The sequence below is a fragment of the Phoxinus phoxinus genome, assembly GCF_949152265.1.
Source record: "Phoxinus phoxinus genome assembly, chromosome: 2".
NCBI lineage: Eukaryota > Metazoa > Chordata > Actinopteri > Cypriniformes > Leuciscidae > Phoxinus > Phoxinus phoxinus.
The window spans coordinates 36,106,023-36,126,723 of record NC_136877.1 but is presented as its reverse complement, the minus strand read 5'-3'; the positions used below and the strand labels follow the sequence as shown (position 1 = coordinate 36,126,723).

Sequence of the window (20,701 nt, the reverse complement as noted above, 5' to 3'; positions counted from 1 at the left end):
ATACATATAAACTTATAAAAAAAAAACAGGTTTATTTAAGAATCTGCAGTTGCCTTGAGAAACAATTTACTATGGATGTGACAGGCTTTATCTCCTGTGAGTTAGACCAGAACTCACAGTCAATGATGAAAGAGGCTCATCGCAAGTAATTATTAGATTTTTTTCAAAGTGCAAAATAAATAGCAAATCAATACAAAAGAACAGTAATTTTCCACTCAAGAGGTTGTTAAACCACGCTTCAGATTAGTTTAATTCTGGCAACAGTAGTTGTGCTCAGGAATGGGCGGCATATGGTCCTGTACCCGATGAAGAGCTGTAGCTTTGGTACATAGGGCCCGGGCACACGCTCACTCTTTTTTTGCTTTTTTTTACCCACACAAGCCTATCTACTCATGCAGATATCCAATCATTTACATTGGCCTTACATGTTTTTTTTTTTCTTTTACACTAGAAATCTCTTGGTGCGTTTCTTTGAGTTACTGTAAGTGAAGGCAATATAAATGAAAATAACTGAAGTTAATACAACAGACTGTTCTGAGGTACCACACCGATGAAGGCCACAAGGCTGCATGCACCTCTTATTTCCATATTCCCAACCAAAATTAGATTTGGAGGACGGCGTGTATTACTTTAAACAAGACTGCACGTGTATGCACCTGCATGTCATGAAGCTAATGTATCGGGTATTAATGTAACCATGTGATCCACTTCATTCTAAAAATACAGCGTTGATGTTTGTTCGAGCTGAAAAGAGTTAAAGGACTCTTTGCAAACTATCGGTCCATTTCATTTGAGACAGAACCAGAGTGGCTACCCAATGAGATCAACCAGGAGGTCAAGATGGCCTCCAACTACCTGCTCATATGCAACTCCAAAAAGATGAGCATTGGTTCTCATGGAGGAACATCTCATCAACTCATGGTTGATAAGTGCCAGCACAGGCCTTTTGTTCCTTTACATTTATTCAGCTTGACTTTAATTCAAAACATTTTTATGCTGTACTGTAGTTTCCCACATCCTTCCCAAAATTATAATAGTCAAGTTCCTGGATGGCCACTTCAGATAGCTTAGTTAGGTTCGGTGCATCATTGTTTTCCATATTCTCTGGTGCTGTAAAATTGAAGTTCTCATCCTCATAGTCCTCATGTGGCTCCATGTCTGGTGGGCCATCTGTATAAAAAATAAAAAAAATGAAATTTATATTAGAAACATTTAACTGCCATGTTAGGATGCTGATCAAATACTGTTGTATTCTCACCTTGTCCATCTGGAGAGACGTCCATTCCATGTTTGACCTTCATGTGTCTGCTAAGATTTCCCTTCAGATTAAATTTACTTGAACAGCATGCACACTTGAAGGGTTTACTGCCTGCATGGAGGTGCATGTGGCCCAGGAGGTTGTACATTCGGTTAAATGACTTTCCGCACACCTGTGGAAAATGAATAAAAACAGCTTTACAAACCAGATGGTGAAAGTGTAAAAAAGAGGGTATGAAGAGCGTTTTGAGTCTTACCTTGCACTTGAAGGGTTTCACAGGCAGGTGGACGATCATGTGAGTTTTGAGCGTCTGTTTCTGGACGAAAGATTTGAAGCACACGTGACACTGGAATGGCCGGACGCTGGCGTGGATTAACATGTGCCTCTTTAGGTTTGCAGACAATGTAAACTCTCGGGCACATACGTCACACTTAAACCCCTTTGTTCCCTAATGAGGAAGAAAAAAACACAACCAACGACTAAAATGTGCTAAAGCGCTAAAGTTTGTACATTTTAAATCATTTAGAATTTTATGACAGCAGAGGATAATTTGTCTAAACAATCAGCATACATATGAACTATTTGTTATGGTATCAACTAAACTACTCTACTGCAGTGTTTACACTGAATTAGGCACTAAAGCTGGCTAGATATATATTGTGCAACAATGGACATTGTTCAAAGGAAAATGGCTGAGAGTGAAATTGAGAGGGAATTGAAAATGGAGGGATGAGAAAGGAGAAAAGAGGCCTTCACTAGAGGGAAGAGAGAGAGATGGGAGGAGTTAAAGAAAATAGTAGATGGGAAACAGTAAAAATTGCATTAGGGTAAAGTAAGAGGTTGTAATAAATGTAAGAGGGAAAAAAAGAATAAAGGCAGAAAAATAAGTGCAAATTGTCAAGGTAAATAGTTGATAAATCACTTCAATGGGTATTTGTAATGAGACATAATTTTACGAACATAATACAAACCTAATGTAATGTGGTATAATGTACAGTATGAAAGATAATTATTCTTTTTTAAATATTCTAAAGAAAAAAGTAAAGTTAAAAAAGATAAGTTAGTTAAGTTTGTACCGTAATCTATCACTATCCCTTTATGTTTTTGATAAAAATGCTAGATTATGATCTAAATTGAAAAACAGTTGGAATGACCCATTATAGTCAATACCAATAATTCAAACTATGACTACGTTTACATGCTGTTAAAATTCGGGTTTTGGTCGGGTTAAGGTCAATATTCGGGTTTCTGAAACATTCGGGATAACCCGTTTACATGCGTGAGCAGAGAGAGTTACTCCTGTATACATGGAATGTGTAATCAGTCGCCAATATCCCGATGTAAACGGCGACGCACGGTTAGCGTCTGGACGTACGGACAACATTAAGACGCAATGCGTCATTTCCGATTCTTTTTCCTGTATCCAAAGACAACAACAACAGCAGCAGCAGCAGCAGGCGGATAATGAATAGTTTGGGGCAGATAGCGATCGTCTTTGTTTGCGCTTTGGCGCTGGTACTGATCCACCAGCAGCACTTGACACTACTGTGCCTCGTGGTCTTTATTAATAGAAGGAGAGAAATTGAGCAAGAGATGGGAAATGTAGCTGGAGCTGTGCCACACATATAAAGAAATTGGTCTCCTCGCTCCAAAAGTGCGGTGCTGTGCTGCGTCTCGCCATGTTAACCTCGACTTGTTTACTTCCGCTATACTGCACGCAGGGTTTTTTTATGCGCCGTCTCTACTCAAGACCAAGATTCCTTGCGAATAGAACATGCGCAGAACACACATTTTGATGGGGATATGCCGAAACGCGTTTACAAGACCAAATATTCGGGTTAGAAAAGGGGTACCCCAGGTATAATATCCCGGTTTTTAAAAACGAGACCGGGTTATTGCTAATATCCCGGTTTTGAACGGGTTATTGGCTGCATGTAAACGTAGTCTATGGCTGATTTACAGTGCTGAAAATTTTACTATGATAGAATTATTGTTCATGTAGTATGGGACCACACCATAACAGAGCATAAAGACACCAATACAACCGCATCAAGGATATACAGCAGTTCAAAGTCACACTAATAGTCTCTGTACCTTGGTAGCGCGGGTCTGAGGCTTGTTTGTCTTGTGTGTTAGAGAGTGCTGGCGTAGCTGATGCAGTTGAAGAAACTGGAGGCCACACTGGCTGCAGGAGAAGGAGCGCTGCGTTTGGTGCTTCAGCAGGTGATTCTGCAGCTGGCTGCGGTAGGCGAACGACTTGTTGCACTGGCTACACTGGAAGGTGGAAGGTCCTTGGTGGCTCACCTGATGACGCTTCAGGTGGGCATAGGTAGGAAACTCCATGCCGCACTGCGAGCAGACGTGGCACCGGCCTCTTTCATGCTTTACTTCATGAGCACGGAGTTCACTGGGGTAGGCAAAACCACGACGACAAAAACGGCAACTGTAGGGCTTCACGTCGGTGTGCTGCAGCATGTGCCGCTTCAGGTGACTGGTCTGGGTGAAGCCCTTCTTGCACACGGTGCACTTGTGTGGCCTTGTACCCTGGTGCGTCAGCAGGTGCGTCTGTAGGTGGCTGGGCTGCTTGAAGAGTTTGCCACAGTGTGGACACGCGTGTGGCTTGATGCCATTGTGGCCCAGGATGTGCGTGACCAGATTGTACTTGGAGGTGTACGACTTCTCACACATGCGGCACTTCCAGCGCTTCAAGCCCTCGCCAACGTCCACGCAGTACGACTCATTGATCTGGATGTTTATGTCCAGCCGGTCGATACGACGGCCACGGGGTGCCTCCCCTTCTACAGGCTCTGTCCAGAACATCCCCTCACTGTTCTCATCGAAGTCCCCGACCCCTTCCATCTCGCCTCCCTCGTAGCCGACCTCACTAGCCTGAAAATAGCTGCTAATTTCCTCGCCGCCGCTTCCTGTTTTCCCCATGCTATTTCTCCCGTTGTCCCTGTCCTCGCTCACCTCATCTACTCCTTTTTCATGTGTGTGGCCCCGGTTGCGTGAAGGCACCTCATGAGGTGTGTGGCTGTGGGAATGAGGGTGTAAATGTTGGTCAGGCGGAGGATGTGTACTCTTGGGGTCTCGGACGCAGGTGGTGCAGCAGTTGTTGGGTTGGGATTTGGGCACGACCCTGTAGCTGGAGGGGTCCACCATCTGCATGCTATCTCTGGGCACCATGTTATTCATCATGTGAGTGCAAGAGGGCAAACCTGGGGTCACAACTTCTCCTTTAACGTGTAACGCCATGTCTTGGTGCTCTACAGGGGGTTTGCTGTTCTCAGGCTGCCCCTGCCACCTTCTCTCAACACAGCTGGAGTGCATGTGCCCATCCTCACCCAAATTCTCTCCAAGATAGTCGCCGTTGGCACCTATAAGCTGGTCGGCGTACTCGTAGTCCATTCTCTCACCTGGCGGAGCGGGGGACTCTTTGGGGTCTCCGGTATAGAAGCCGTTGGGGGCGATGGTGGCGCCAAAGACCTCGTTCTGTGAGATGAGTCCCAACACAGCAGCTTGGGCCAGCGACAGGACCACTACAGGGTCTGTCTGCGTGCCTGCGTCCATCTGCTGGTGCATGGCCTCAGAATAACATCTGACCAGCCGCTGTGTCTTCTCCTCCTGTAGAGCACACACATAAGCACATGCAGATAAGTTTAGTAGGCCTACATGCCCAGTTTCTCTATTAGTTACGAAACTACCCAAAATCATTTGCAAACTTGTATCTAGAGATATTGTGTGGTTAAGGTATTATGACTATCAAACCATTGGTTGAACCGATATTGCCATGTCTGCTTGTTAAAACAAACAATTGTAATTCTGTTAGGTGCCACTAGTGGCACTAGTGCAAAAACATAAAAACTTCACCTTTGACTGGCTTAAATGTAGTTTCTCAAAAAATTTAATTTGTCATCATTTACTCACCCTCAGGTCATTCCAAACCTGTATGACTTTGAAGAATGTTGGTAACCAAACTCATTGTATGAACAAAAAAACAGACATTTCTCAAAATATCTTGTTTCTCACAGAAGTAAGAAAGTCAGATTTGGAATGAGGTGCCGGTAAATGAGGACAAAATTTGTAGCGCTGTCTAGTATTCATACTTGCTACCTCCATCTCACTCACAAAACCTCATTCCCTCAGACAGGTGTCCCTTTTTAAGGAGGATTCCACACCTTAAGAAAATCCAAACTCTGCTTGAACATCATGCAAATCATGTAACAAAAGTAATTATGTAATGATGACTGCTAGTGGGTATTTTCAAGAACAACCGGATATCTTTATAAAGGACAGTGAAAGTCTATACAGACTAAGGGAAAGAGAAAGAAGGAAGGAAGAAATGAGTGAGTTAACAGAAAGAGAAGTAGAAAAATAGAGGGAGGGGCAGAGAGTGGCTGGGTGAGTGAGTGAGTGAGTGAGTGAGTGAGTGAGTGAGTGAGTGAGTGAGTGAGTGAGTGAGTGAGTGAGTGAGTGAGTGAGTGAGTGAGTGAGTGAGTGAGTGAGTGAAAGCAAGCGAGAAAGAGAGAGAGAAAGAAATAGAAAAATGAAAGACAGGCAAGATGAAGGATTAGAGTGTAAGAGAGACAATGGAGACTGAAAGCAGCTGAAATTCGAATTTAGAAACTGATCAAACTATAATAAAATATAAAAAAAATCACTGCAAAACATCGTGGTCATTAAAAACAAGAACCAATCACATTCAGATATATACAAAAATAAGTTGAGCCATCTGATCAGGCCATTTAATTGGGCCATCCGGTTTAGTGAACACACATACATACATACACACACACACACACACACACACAATCTGCTAAACAAACTAAGCCCTCAGAAGGCATAGGAGCAGTTGCGAGTGGAACTCACCACATTTTTCTTGGTCTGTGGTTTCAGGTGTTTGAGAGATCTCATCCTGAGGCAAAGTCACAGGTTTAAAATCACCCGCTGCCCTCCCCTTCATACATTATATGTTCTCTGGACCAAAACAGACACTCTCTCCTCTGTGTTTCTCGTACTCTCTCTCTGTTCTCTGTGTATGCGTGTTCTCTTTTTCCTCTCTCACTCTTTTTCTCTCTCTGCTTTCCCCTCCCCCACTCCTCTCTCTCTCTCTCTCTCTCTCTCTCTCTCTCTTTCTCTCTCTCCCTCTCTCTCTCTCTCTCCCTCTCTCTCTCTCTTTGGCGCAAGCACACACATACACACAGTGCTCTTTTCCCTCACTCCCTCCCCCTCTTTTTCATTTTTTCTTTCTCTCTTTCTTTCTCTCTTTCTCTTCCTCTTAGCCTTTCCAACTGTCTCACTCAGACATTCTCTTTTGCATACACTTGTGAAACACGTTTGAGAACACAAACATTAATGCTCTGAAAAGATTGTGAGCTCAGCCATAAAGGTATGGGCATACATGTACATCACAGTGAGCACACAAAGAGAAGATGTGTTTGACAGAGCGTAAAAACAGAAGCGAGCTGCAAGAAAGTATTGAAATACAGAAGACATATTCTATAAAACAATCCAAATATGAGATCAAAGTAAAGAGTACAAAATGGATATGTATAAGCAGAAGTGAAAAAAGGCAATCATCCGACAGGTTCAAGTAAATGTCTAGCAGGCTGAGAGAGCATACATGCATCTGAGAGAGTCTGTGCCAGGCGAGGACCTTTTGGCCTGTGCGCTGAGAAACAGGAGCGTTCAGCTTGTCTCTGTTTTAATGCTCAGCAGACACTATGTGATGTGTATTTATGGTCTCACATATGAGAATCCATTTTTTATAGTCAGCTGTATAGCTGTTATGATGCATTTAAGCTTTGCTGTTCTTCATATCCCTTCAAAAACATTAATGACATTCTCTCCATGTGAGTCAGTCTACGTGATTGTCACACACTTACACAAAAATGAAGCTGTGAAATAAAGCATGTAACATAAATGGAATGGTATGAAATGAAATGAAAGTCACCCTATCTATTTTCTAAATGCATGTTATTGATCTCCTTCATTGTGAAGGAAGGACTTTTCACTGGTGACATGCTGGACTTTTCCAATCATTTGGTCTGCATAAACCCTGCCCCTTTCTTACAATCAACCTCAGGATGGCATTCAGATATGCCTCCATCCAATCAACAACCAATGAATTGAACCGAATCCCCACCATATTTCTTTTTGAGAATTAATTTTACTTGGATGTCCATCACAATACAGAAGAAAATATCTGTTGCTACATTTGTTACATCGCAGCTTCAACAAACAAACTTGGTATGGACAAAATCAGTAATTACAGGATGTCGCTTTGACGGCACTTTATGACATCCACTCAAACTCAAACCACAATTAGTGCACAATAAGTAAACAATTAAGCAATAAGGTATGAGAAGCTGCGCTATATAGGTTGTGTCCGAAAGCTTAGGCATCTGACTTCGCAGCCTCGCTGCCCTATCAGACAATGACTTTGCAAGCAGTGTTTGTGCACTCACGAAAACTGGCACCTCACGAAACTGATTTCGGACAGACTACTGACTGAGGCAGCCTAACAGTTTAATGATCTACAAAATGGAGAAAGCTTTTGTGATAACTACGGTAAGCAAATTTTTAATTATGGTACTACAATAGTGATTTCTCACTGTAGAAATGACATTGAAAGTGGAAAATGACCAATGAAATGAAAATCACACAAACTGACCACCAACCGCAACTTTTAGACGGAATCTTTATTTTTCTAGCTCAACTGTCATAGAATGGAACGCACAGGATTGTGGGATATCAAAGACAGAGAAGGATAAATCTATGCTGCCTTCAAAAATCAATCAGATGAAGGCATCTCAGGAGACAGGAAGTAAAGCTAACTTTGGATTTGGACGTGCCTTGATGCCTTCCTACCATGGAATGCTTCTTCCGAAGACAGCATTTTTAAGAATTTGGACGCAGCAAAAGTCACAACTAATCAGTGTGCATTATTTAGTTTGAATTTAATTACACAACTATATGAATATGGCTTTGCACTCAGATTCATGAAAGCAGAACAAATCTGTGTGAAATGTTCGTAAAGCCATTCTTTAAACGCAATTTATGTCAAACCGTTTTTATAAATCATTCATCCATAAAGAAATTCATTCTGCTTGCGTTTCATGAATGAGGCCCATTGTTCATTATTAGTGATTAAAGTTAATTTATAACTGAGGTATATAATTACACCTTATTTCTACATTCATTTGCTATTATTAAGCGAGTACTGATTTTTAATGGATTCAAGATAAGTACATATACCTCCATATAAAATGGCTGAGAGAGAGAAGGATTGTGAAAGAAGAGAAAATGGAGGGATGAGGGAGGAGAAGAGAAGCCTTTGCCTGTGAGGAGGGAGGGGGGTATTGTGAGAGAGCAAATGGTGAGAGAGCAATCGAGGGAGAGGGGAGGAGATAAAGAGAACAGGAGAGGGAGGGCGAGAGAGAGAGAGAGAGAGGGGGGGGAGAGAGGGGGGGGGGAGAGAGAGGGAGGGGGGGAGAGAGAGAGAGGGAGGGGAGAGAGAGAGAGAGAGAGAGGGAGGGGGGGGAGAGAGAGAGGGGGAGAGAGAGAGAGAGAGAGAGAGAGAGAGAGGGAGGGGGGGGGGAGAGAGAGAGAGAGAGAGAGAGAGAGAGAGAGAGAGAGAGAGAGAGAGAGAGAGAGAGAGAGAGAGAGAGAGAGAGAGAGAGAGAGAGAGAGAGAGAGAGAGAGAGAGAATGCAGAACAGAAAAGATACAGAAAAAGAGAAATGGGAAAGAGGGAGAATCACACGAAAAGGGAATGATGGAGGAAAAAAGTAAGAAAAGAGAAAAAGTTAACTGTGTGTGTTGTAGGGGTATTAATTGAGAAAAAATGGAAAAGAAAGAAAAGAGAGAGAATTCAAAACATTGGGGGAGGGGAAGGAAGAGAGAGAAAGATTGTAAGGGTCTCCACTGAGAAAGGTCTGCACATCTTAGTAATATACCAAGGAATGTGGTACAATGTAATGAATTTAAATTAATATCAATATTATGAAATCAAGTGTGCAAAGAAGTATAATAATACTCAGCAAGGACAATCAAAAGATGCAAATCAGATATTCAGATATAAGCAATGTTTTGACAATTAATATTAATATGAAGTGTTTAGCATTTCTAGCCTAGTCAAAACAGAAGTGTAGCATTAAGCTACATCAACACTAGAACTGACAAAAATGTATATACATTTTCAAATCCATTCATATTTCTCTGAATCTGATTACAGTAGAGCTAAACCCATCTGTCACAGGACAGATCACAATAAGAGGCCTGATCACTCTTTTGACTATGTGTAGCAGAACTGGTGCATTGAATCCTTTTGTAAATCATAAAAGCTCTAGCAAAGGACAACTAACCAATTAAACTAAAATACAAACAGACCCTGTAGAGGCAGGCATGCAACAAATAAACACTACTAGCCAAGCCACCATCTAAACTACTTTTTAAGTTGTGATTTTACAATCCTGAATAGAAAGAGCAGAACAATCCCTGCAATAGCATCTACATTAAAAAATTGTGTATCAACACTTAAGTTGATACTTACTAAGCATGTTTTTTTTTTTTTTTTTTTAATGAAATCATTAATTTGCTATTTTTACTCCTCTGGAATTGTCTTTGTTGTCTCAAACGTAAAACTAATATAGATGCTGGCCACATGCAAACAGAAACTATTTTTGTTTGACCACACAAAGGGAATGGTTGCTTTTCCTGACTGCATTTAGAGAGTTTTCAGCAGCAAAGGTACAGCAGGTAGGCTAGCTGTAATACCCAGATAAAGAGCACTGTGGCATGATTCACTGGACTATGTTTTCAATAGCATCTAGGTCATTCAAGTCTAATGCTGTGCTACAGAAATATATCACATAATAAAGTTTACATTATAACAAAGCAAGACTTACAACATAAAAGTTATCCCACGTAGCAAACTAGCAAAGTCTTTAAACAGTCTCAACTGCATCTATATTTTTAACAGATATAGTGTACAGCCATTGTAGTTTTTTATCTTTCATGCCTCATCGCTGCATGATAGCACATGAAGTTCATCTGCACTACCGGTACTTCATGCCATTCTTTTTATAAGAAAAAAAGTGTATTTTTAGTCCAAATTTAAACAACGCCGATAATAATAGAGCATTACATCAAGCAAGCAAGCAGAAACGTATTAGAATTAGAAACTACCATCTGTCCCAACCACAGCATCTCAAATAGAGCTACTTTAATAACAGATTGACTTTTAAATTTGTGATGGTTATAATGCTAATAAAGACCACCAATATCATTCTCATCTACAGATACCTGGGTGAAACACAACTGATTATGTCACTAAGGAGTGAGAGATAGAGGGAAACAGGGTTTGGGTGATTTTACAGCATAATTTTTTTTATAGAAAATGGTAATGCTTTATAGAGCATAGCCTAATAGACACCCCACATCTCTCATCAACTGTCTTTATAAGAGCGAAGATTTAAAAACATAAATATATATTTTTTAACAGCGATTCACACCCTGTGTAACACAAACTGACATCAAGGCCTACATGTAGGGATGTCCCGATCAGGTTTTTTTGCCCTCGAATCCGAGTCCGAGTCATTTGATTTTGAGTATCTACCGATACCGAGTCCCAATCCGATACTTCTATAATACGTGCATAAAAAAAGAAGAGCGAAAAAACAGATCCAGGATGTTCCTTATTTTTTATTTAATTCACCTTATTTTAACATTCAACAACTCTGTTGAGCACTTCTGTGAGGTAGCTTGAACAATCAAGTAATAAGTAACATAAATTCTTCACTTTTTGTGATGTCAACAAAGTGATGTCATGCCGCACGCGTTGCTGTTTCTGTGTGGAGTCAAAAGGGTCTAACTCTGTGCCGCCGCATAACTATAGATGTGTTCAAAAATAATGAGAATATATATACATATATATCTGAGTCCTGATCGGGAGGTAACGTCCGATTCCGATCGAGTCTGAAACCACGTGATCGGGCCCGATTTCCGATCATGTGATCGGATCTGGACATCCCTAACTACATGTTCTGCCATCCTTTGCCTTATCAAACCTATTCATTACCATATACACGTATAAAAAAAATGACCGTTTTTCAATGACCGAAACCACCATCTAGAATAGCAGAGTGACCAATTGTATACTGTACATAAGTATTGCTATTTACAACTTAAATAGTGACAGGTGAGTGTACATTAAACAGCATGAGTGAAATAAACGTATAGCTTATTCTCAATATTTATTCAAACTTCACTGCTTTGGAAGACTTTGAAACTGATTTAAGCACGTGAACCACCCATTCACATCAAGGAGGATAACTACGATATACTATTTTTTTCACAACATGGGTGACTACAACTGCAAAAAAAAAAAAATCAAAGCCAAAAATCTGAACAAGTTGTGTTTCAAATTTTAGGTTGATATCTCAAAAAATGAGCGTTCAGTAAGATTTTGTTTGTGCGCAGTACCAAACTTTTTAACTAGAGGACATTACTGCCCATATAAGGGCGCCTCCACTTCCATATGTGTTTTTTTCTTTATTTTAAAACATTTTCAGACCTTTTTTTCTAAAATAATTGAACGGATGCTATTTGAACTCTTGGCATGAAAACAAACTGAGGTTTCTACCATTCTTTCATGATTTTTCATGTTCATTGCTATTTCAAAATACAATTTCACAGAAAAAGTTTACACGCTTGAATGCGGTGGTTTTTCAGGCAAAAACGAGAAAGGAATATTTCGTAAAACTGCAATGATAGGACTTTTTGCGCATTTACAGGTCATTTACAATATCTCACAAGCAGTTACACGGCCAAGTATGCGAATAATACAAGAGATAGACGTGAGATAGACGTGGCGAATCTCAGCACTTAAAATAACTCATTAATGATATAGAATAACCCTAAGTGACGCATCCAGCTACAACGACAGTGAGAAGTAAACAGTGAATCTCAAGCAGTCAGGGTGGGAAATTAGCACCCGCCACCCGCCGAGGGCGGGTACTTTTTCAAAGTGGCGGGTCACTTTGCCGTGTATACCAGCCACAGTGGCGGGTGGATTATAATAATGCTGCGTTCGCACCAAAAGCGAATACAGTTCGCAAAAATTCGCATCCACCGAGGGACCAGGACAGGACCACCAGACGCGCATAAACGCGTCTTTACATTGACTTAACATTGTTTGTATTAAGTAGTAACCAATAAACACATGCTGCGAGTGATTTCATTGTACGGATTGGACAGCCTTTGTCAAAGAATGCGGTTGCTAAGTAACAATAATACACTTTTGTCGAGTAACTCTTTTGATTGGTTTTCAGCGCTGTGTCACGGCGCTGAAGAGACCGTTATACTGTATAACTTATACACATAAGTTAGCTAAGCTGAGAATAAAAATAAAATAAAAAGTGTATATATATAGCTGAGCTGGTGCAGAAGAAAGTGAAATTATTTTTAACCATGCGCGCGCGCTCTCTACACTGCTGAAGCGCGGATTATCTGAAAACACAGACAAGCTGGAGTTCAGCGATCTTTATTTGAGATTTTCTACTTAAATTAAAGTGTCATTCAGTCGGTCTGTGTTCTGTCGCGAGCCGCTTGCGCTGTTTGTGTGACTAAATCTGCGATCAAAATGCAGGCTGATATCCAGCAGTGTTTTTAATGTTGATCGAATGCAATGTTTCCCGAATATCCACACGATTTCAAATGTGACATTGATTTTATACAACAGTAAAAAAAGGGGTAACATTTAAGTGATGTACTGCATTTAAAACAGTATAGTCAGGCTTATTGCTCTATTTTGCTACGAAATCTGTGGCTTTGAACGAATCGTGAGATTCAATGAATGAATGACTCGATGACCGCCACCTACTGGCTATTTTAATATAATATTTTTATTAATATTAAAAACGTTTTTTAACATTGCATATTTATTGAACATTGTTTTATTTAAAGCATTATTTATTTTTAAAAGGTATTATAAAGGTTAAAAATTAAATTAAAAAATTTATTAAAGGGGGCGAATATTGTCCCTTAATGGAAAAGGTGTGACTGCAGTCTAAGTGGAAGAGAGGAACTTAGGAAAAGGGACATGTAGAATTGCACAAGTGCTACTGCTAAAGAGTGCAATGTAAATAATTTATCATCATAAGCTTAATTGAATGGCCTAGAGAGAATAATTATGACATTTTCTGTCTATATAAAGACTACATATAAAATAGCTACCTAAAGTAACTGCAGTTTACTAAAAGTAATGACTAAAAGTTTGCATTCATAAGCATTTTCGTCTGAAGATGAAGACTAAGACTGAATCAAAAATGGTTGCCAAAATGAACACTGGCCTACACACACCAAGCGCACTACAACGCTGTTGCGTATGTATTAAATAGGACTGATCATTTAAATAAAATGTTTTATTTAATTCAAGTAGCCTACATAGTAGCCTACATAATTATTTTCCAGGGTTTAAAATGTATACAGGTTTGACATTTTCCCCTCATACTTATGTTGGAATGGGTACGAAGTTGGCATTGAATTTCATTTAAAATGGTATTAAAAAGGTCTTAAAAAGCCTTGAATTTAAGCTGGAGGATCCTGGGGGTACCCTGAAATAAATAAAAAACGTATTGAAGCAATTTCTTTCTTGCAATTTGAATTCCGGAAAAAGTGGCTGGTAAAAAATATAAGTGGCTGGTAAAATTGGGCATCCACCAGCCACTGTGGCTGGTGGACAAAAAAGTTAATTTCCCACCCTGCAAGCAGTAGTCTAGTCTCCTTCTCGAGACTGAGTAACTACAGCTTTCCCCAAAAGGTGTCGACCGTGGCGCTTCGTGAAGGGATGACGTTTGGGCCACGAGTCCTTAGGACGCACTGGTACCTGTCAGGATAAGGAACGCTGCGCAGATAACAAACGGGGCGAAAAAGGAAGAGGGGCTTCGGCGCTTTGGTGTGAAATGTTTAATCACTCTCGATTGTTTTTGAGCCTTGGTGAAGCGCTCCACAAAGGACTCCACCGAGTAACTAAATAAGCCAGAGGGGTTAACAGCGCCGTTAAGAAGGACGGCCTTCTCCGCATTCTTAATATCATTGACAGTCAGCCAGGTGGCAGTCCAACACAACAAAACTCCCCATCGGGTGGCCGATGGATTGGGCCGTCACCTTAGTAGCCCGCAGGGCGAGGTCAGTAGCTACTCGTCAGGAACTAATCGTCCAACCTGCTGCGCTCTGGTTCCACATGGGGGACCACTCCAGGTTGAGTTCCTCCACTGCCTTAGACAGCACGTGGAAGAGCTCCTCATCCGCAAATCAGTGTTGCTGCGGTGGGTAGCAGAGTCATCTATGGGGCTGGCAGACCAGTACACTGTATCAGACGACACCATGGGTGCTTCTCAATTCTTATTTGTGCATCCTCGCTTCCTTTCCTCGCGTCTCAGCTCCACCCCCTGGAGGACGCGGGGGAAGGGTGCAAGGAAAGGAAATGAGAACGGAGGAATCGAATGAAAGCTTTTTTCTACATTGGAATACTTGATCACTCGAGCGATGTGAAGGGGGAGGAGAATTTACACGTGCGTCACGTTAAGTCAATAAAACACTTCCGCATAGGATACACCTGTGTATCCTCGCTCATAGCTCCTCTGGAAGCCTCCTCACTCCTCGATCCTCGCGGTGCAATTAGAGAATTGAGATGTCCTTTAAGATGGCTGAGCTTGATCGGTTTCCGGGTCATAGGATGGAGGACGGAGGAGCGAGGAGACGAGGAGGGATATTGAGAAGCACCCCATATCTACTGCGGCCTTTCCTCACCAGGCGCTCCAAATTAGATGGAAGGGGCCACAAGCTTGTTTCCCAAAGCATCACAGATGACGCAACGTTGAGAGACAGATATATTGGAAGGGAACTAGCTATAACTATATTAGCGATAAGGAACTGTTTATTATAAGCACGCGCAGCATTCACCTCGTCTTCCACTGTAAATTCACAAACTCTTTAAAGTCGGGTGAATTCTGATTTGCTATCAATGTTTTTATCGGCCGTCATCTAGAAAACAAATATTAATATTTTTATAATACGACACAAATTAATGATATTGTTGGAAAGCTAAAAAAAGCTTGAGCATTTAAAGCAATATATATAAACTGCATGTGATAGCGTAAATATCATATTGGTGTGAACAGATATTAAGTTGGTATAGCTAAGTTACTAATGTATCTTCAAAATACAATACAAAATCTTCATATTGGTCTATCACTTAACCCTTTAGCTGTCACCGTCCCGTATACGGGACACCTACGTTTACCTCACTATATTACAATTAAATCCTAAATTAATCATGACAAACTATATATCGTTGGAAAGGTCTAAGACTCCTTAATAGATATTTCAGCACTGTTTTCTGTTACAAATTATGAAGGAACAGTAATAGATGAATTTATGACAAGAGCGCACCTCAAAAAAATCAACATCATAACAGGAGTTCTGACCTTTGTCACAAAAAGTAGACGCACACACTTTTAATAATTGAAATGTTGGTTTTCATGCTAAAAATTAATAATAAAACATATAATCTAGTATTTGTCAATAAAAAAAATGATAAAATAATATTACCTTCTAAAAAGTATCATATATATATTATCCTCTAAAATATAATATTATCTTTTTTATCGCCTTTTTTTATTACATTTCATATTTTAGTAGTTATCATAAATTAGGTATCATTTGAAAGCTTACGATCTCAGAATTCATCCTGTGAAAACTGTTTTGAAATTGGACATTGTGTTACCATAGAAACATTACTCTAAATTATTTTATCAGGCTCCTCCCCTTTTGGGCATTATTATATTTCATAATTTATGATCAAAATATTTTCTAATCTTGACAAAACACATATTGTCAGAAAGGTCTGAGTCTCAAGGTTCCATATTTTGTGACAGAAGTGATATTTGGACAGAAATGTATACATTTTTTTATGGCAGAATGCATACAGTTAAATTCAATGGAATTCAATGACACCCGGAGGCTATTTTTGGTATTACGCCTAAACAAAATCTCATGGGAACTTCAATTTTTATGATATCAACTTCAAATTTGGAACACAACTTGGTTAGATTTATGGCTTTAATTTTATAGTAATTTTATAGTAAAAAATATTTTGTAAAATATATATTTTATATAAAAGAAAAATATTAAATAAATTATATTTGATTTAATGTAAATTTAAACTTCCATAACTTTTTCATACTTTAATTTTTTGAAGTTCTTTCACTTCAGCAATAATCTGCAATTTTTTCCCTTTAAAACAAGACCAAACTTAGGTCTATACTCCAAAGCATTCTTGAATTACAGCCATTTAAGCTTGAATAGTGCATTTTAATGTCCATTCTCAAAAAGGGGGGTGACAGCTAAAGGGTTAACAAAACTATATAGTAATATATATTTTTGGACAGCATCGTCTTCAAAAGTCAAATTCAAACACCATGCTTCACGCAAGGTGAGTCTGAACCATGGACTGTAAGGTCTGAACACATGAGATGCAAACTGTCAACCAAATGGTAAAAGTAGCTAACGTTAAACAGCTAACGTTACTTTTCTTTCAGGACGCATAGCATCTGATCTGAAGATGCGTGACAATTAACCACCTGACCGGCGCTCAGAGATGTTGGCAAACAATCGCAGTGATCATCGGTGTTTAAATATATTCACTCACGATCTTTAAAATAAATATAGCAACGAATACCCATGAACCACACCACGAGAACTCTCAAGCAAATTCACTAGCCAGCTAGCTAACTTACATCTTAAAACTTCCCCACATTATTCAGCATCACCAGCAGCTACATTCAGTCCAAATGTAAAGAGTTGTGAAAAGAAACTTCAGAGAGGGAAACTTGAATCCAGTCTGCACGGGGATGGGCCTATCTTAAGTTTTGCTCCGGTCAAACAGTGAGCTAGGCTAACCGAAGGCGAGTGTGGCCTGCTCTATTCGTTTATGCGGCTCTTTTTCACTCCCTCCATTCCCCTCCCGACGCCATCTGTTTGTGCCATGAGAGAATGTGGAAGTAAAAAGAAACCGCGACATTTTGGCTCTATAAAATGACCTAAATACGGAATCGCTCCCTCGGAAATACGAGCTCAAATCGTAATATAGATGCCAGATGAAAAGCGGAAATGTAAATATCAGCATCCAGTTCATAGTGCACATTATATTTTGAGGCCAGTTATACAGAAATCGGTGAGTTTCGCTGGGATAGATAGACAGTGGGACAGTCGGGCTTTTTTCGGGGGCTATTCGATCAGTTTCGTTTTCTGTTTCTATGACAATAATGAACAGACCGTTGTCGAACTTACCACGCTCCAAAAATCGGGTGTATACGTTGAAAACACTTTGGAAGATGTGAATGTCGCTTTCTAGTTTGAATTGTTGCTGGTCTGGTTCTCTGTGTTCGGCAGGAAGGAAGGAAGGAAGAAGGGAATGAGAGAAAGAGTGACGTGAACGAATAAACAGCCCGGGCTCCTCCTCGCTGTCACAAGTAAATGATGGAGCTCATGGGCACACAAATATGTCCCCATACCTTTAGGATTTAATGCAAATATTGGCGACACAGGCAATGGTATTTGTAAAAGAGATTTACAGAAATTGAGAAATATGAACAAATTACATGCTTTTCAAAGCATTGAATTTATAGATTTAAATCATAAAGCAGTATTATTCTGTATCTGTGTTCAATTTGCATTTTTATTTTGGGCAATTTATATAAATTAGAAGACTTAACATATAATGGACGTTAGAGGACGCTTCACTGCCCTTATTTTGCATCGCTAGAACAGCATGTGTAGTTTCTCTCACAAACAGAAGAGGTCGCCCGGTCATTATATATGGTGAATTACTTCATAAAATGCGAGTAGTTTATTTTAAATTACAACACATTGGTGTATTTAATGTAAAATAAAAATAAAAGAAAGCTAATAAAACTTTTAAAAGCTAGCAGCTATCACTCTACAACTCTCCCCTGCTTTCCCATTCAGGCTAAGCAGGCTTGAGCCTGGCCAGTTCCTGGATGGGAGACCACCTGGGGAACACCTGATTGCTGTTGAAAGAAGGGTGTTTGGTCTGTGGGGGTCCAATTGTCTAACCTAGGCATCCTGGCCATTTTACATATTGTCTTTTATCAATCATGGCCTCCTACTTATTCCCATTTGCATTGGTGATAACCCATTATGTGACGTGTTTGAGTGTGAAAAATGCAATATGAGTGTAAAGTGCTTTAATTCTGGGTTCCAAAGTTGACCAATATTGGCTAAATTACATGCTTGTACAGGGATTGTATTAGGTGTGACTGTAAAGCAGTAGCTACAAAGCAAGGGTTTAGTGGAAGTATAAAAAGTGCATTAATGTTTGTGGATCAGTTGCTTGTGGAGAAGTTCATAATGAGAATAAGTCATACAAGTTTTTTTTTTCTGTAAACCATTTGTAGTGTCAAACCATTATAATGCACACATACAATATCTTTTGATATATTGAATATTGATATTTGATTCAAGTTTATATATACAGTGTTTCATAACATTCATATTACAATTTGTTAAGATGTAATAATTTGATGGATTTTTTTTCTGCTGGATTCCCAAGTTATTGCTAAGGGTCAGTGCTGATCTGAACTGAGATAGAGATCTGTTTCTTTGCATTGCATCATGTCCCCTCAACATCTGTGACCATTGGGACCTCCAAGCTGGAAAACTGAGCGTGTGAGTGTGTGTTTGACCCTACTGAAATTGTATTAGGCTTCAAGTGTTTCTTTCCTATCACGTGGGATGCACGTGGACTCAAAATGTGTCCTGAATGCAGGAATTATAACATACACAGCTTGCTTATACACATATACAATTATCTCGTGTGCATGTGCACAAGCACACACACTAACAGGTGGTTACTGTGCTATAAGCCAGAACATTGTTTCAGCTCTTCACATCTGAGTGTGTGAAAGACTCCTTTCTCCTTCTCTGGGTGTGTATCCACACCCACAGCAGGGTGTGTATAGATCCAGTGGGAGAGATTAGCTTGAGAGTTTCTGGCCGTTATTCAGTGCTGAGTGAATCATAAAAAGAACATCCACACACACAACACATGAAGCACATGTACTCTCCCACATTCAGTGACACACTACCCCCTGTGTACAATGTGAATGGAGTGGCATTCAGCGCTAGGTTGACAGGTCCGTTTTAGCCCAGTTCCCATCATGCAGAGCTGGCCTTGTGTTTCGGGACAAGACTCTCATTAGTATCAAGCCTGGGCATACTGAGTGGAACTAATGATGAGAAGTGAGGTCTAAAACAGCACTTTATGTCCTGACTGGTCTTTTATTAGGGTCAGCGTTACTTTCATTTCAGAGATCCGGAGAATTTTTTTTCTTCTGTCAAGATGTTCAGTTATACAGTTTGTATTTGTTTGAAATCAACCTGTTACTGACAGAGAAACTGGAATCAGATTGTTGAGCAGCTAAAGAAAGGTCAGGGCATTGACTTTAAACATCCTGCTCTCAGTTTCTGTCGTCTTTCTCTACTTCTCTCAGTCTCCCAACCCCCATCCCTTTTTTCTTTCACCGTTTCTCTCACTTGATTCCTGTTTTGTTGCTCTGAGAGATGAGGTAACGGTCCCTAGAGCACTATCCATTCTCATTCAATTTTCATTCAAATTTATCTTGCAAGTTGCAAACAAGCCTGAATGATCCAAAGAGTGTCCTCAGAAAACAAGCCGATACTTTGATTTAGTGTTGCATAGTAATGACAACATTATCAGCATTTTTACTCTGAAATAACAATTTATGTTTATAGTTCACAAACAAACAAACTGAGTTCATTATTTCAGAGAGTTTGCTGCATGGTCAGGTCATCATTAGACTGTTTCAAGAATACAGCTGACCCACATAGACTCCATGAAGGCCTGTATCTGACATTAGTGTCAAGTTTCATTTTGATAAAAACTTCACTTAGAACCAAACTGCTATGAAACTGTGTTAGATTCCAATACCTTTCATTGCATACGCATAAAAGTCACATCCTCATTTCATCCTGATTTTATCACTCAGATTAGAATTTAAAGGATAATCCTTCACTCAAAAATAAAAGTTCTGTCATTATTTTCTCCCTCATGTCGTCCAAACCTGCATATGACATTATGGAGTTTGGGTTCTTTGCTATTGTTACCCCTTAACTTGCTTAGCTGGGTTTAAAATACATTAAATAATCAGTAATATTATCAATTTAACTTCACAGCTTTATATCTTAATCAAAATTTGTTTCATAACTGAGGAATTTTGCAACATCAGTACAGGTATTGAACTGATTGAGCTGAATAACGACACTGTTGCCTTCTACTACTAGCTGAACACGTTTCATAATTGATTAATTTTACAGTTATTGAAGTGAAGTGAATCAA

At 39.8% G+C, this 20,701-nt stretch overlaps 1 protein-coding gene across 2 annotated transcripts; it reads right to left on the bottom strand.

The window, feature by feature from the left end:
• Window positions 1-9: 9 nt before the first annotated feature.
• Window positions 10-17,841, bottom strand: znf710b (zinc finger protein 710b). Of its 2 annotated transcripts, none has more exons than XM_079594805.1 (5): window positions 17,614-17,841; window positions 3,353-4,882; window positions 1,515-1,706; window positions 1,259-1,430; window positions 10-1,170 (listed from the first exon to the last, which is right to left on the bottom strand). In XM_079594805.1, the coding sequence occupies exons 2-5, from the start codon at window positions 4,838-4,840 to the stop codon at window positions 992-994; spliced, it is 2,031 nt and encodes a 676-aa protein (XP_079450931.1). In that variant the 5' UTR covers window positions 4,841-4,882; window positions 17,614-17,841; the 3' UTR covers window positions 10-991. The 2 variants fall into 2 exon arrangements, with proteins under 2 accessions (XP_079450931.1, XP_079450930.1); XM_079594804.1 differs by lacking the exon at window positions 17,614-17,841 and adding an exon at window positions 6,128-6,481.
• Window positions 17,842-20,701: the final 2,860 nt, after the last annotated feature.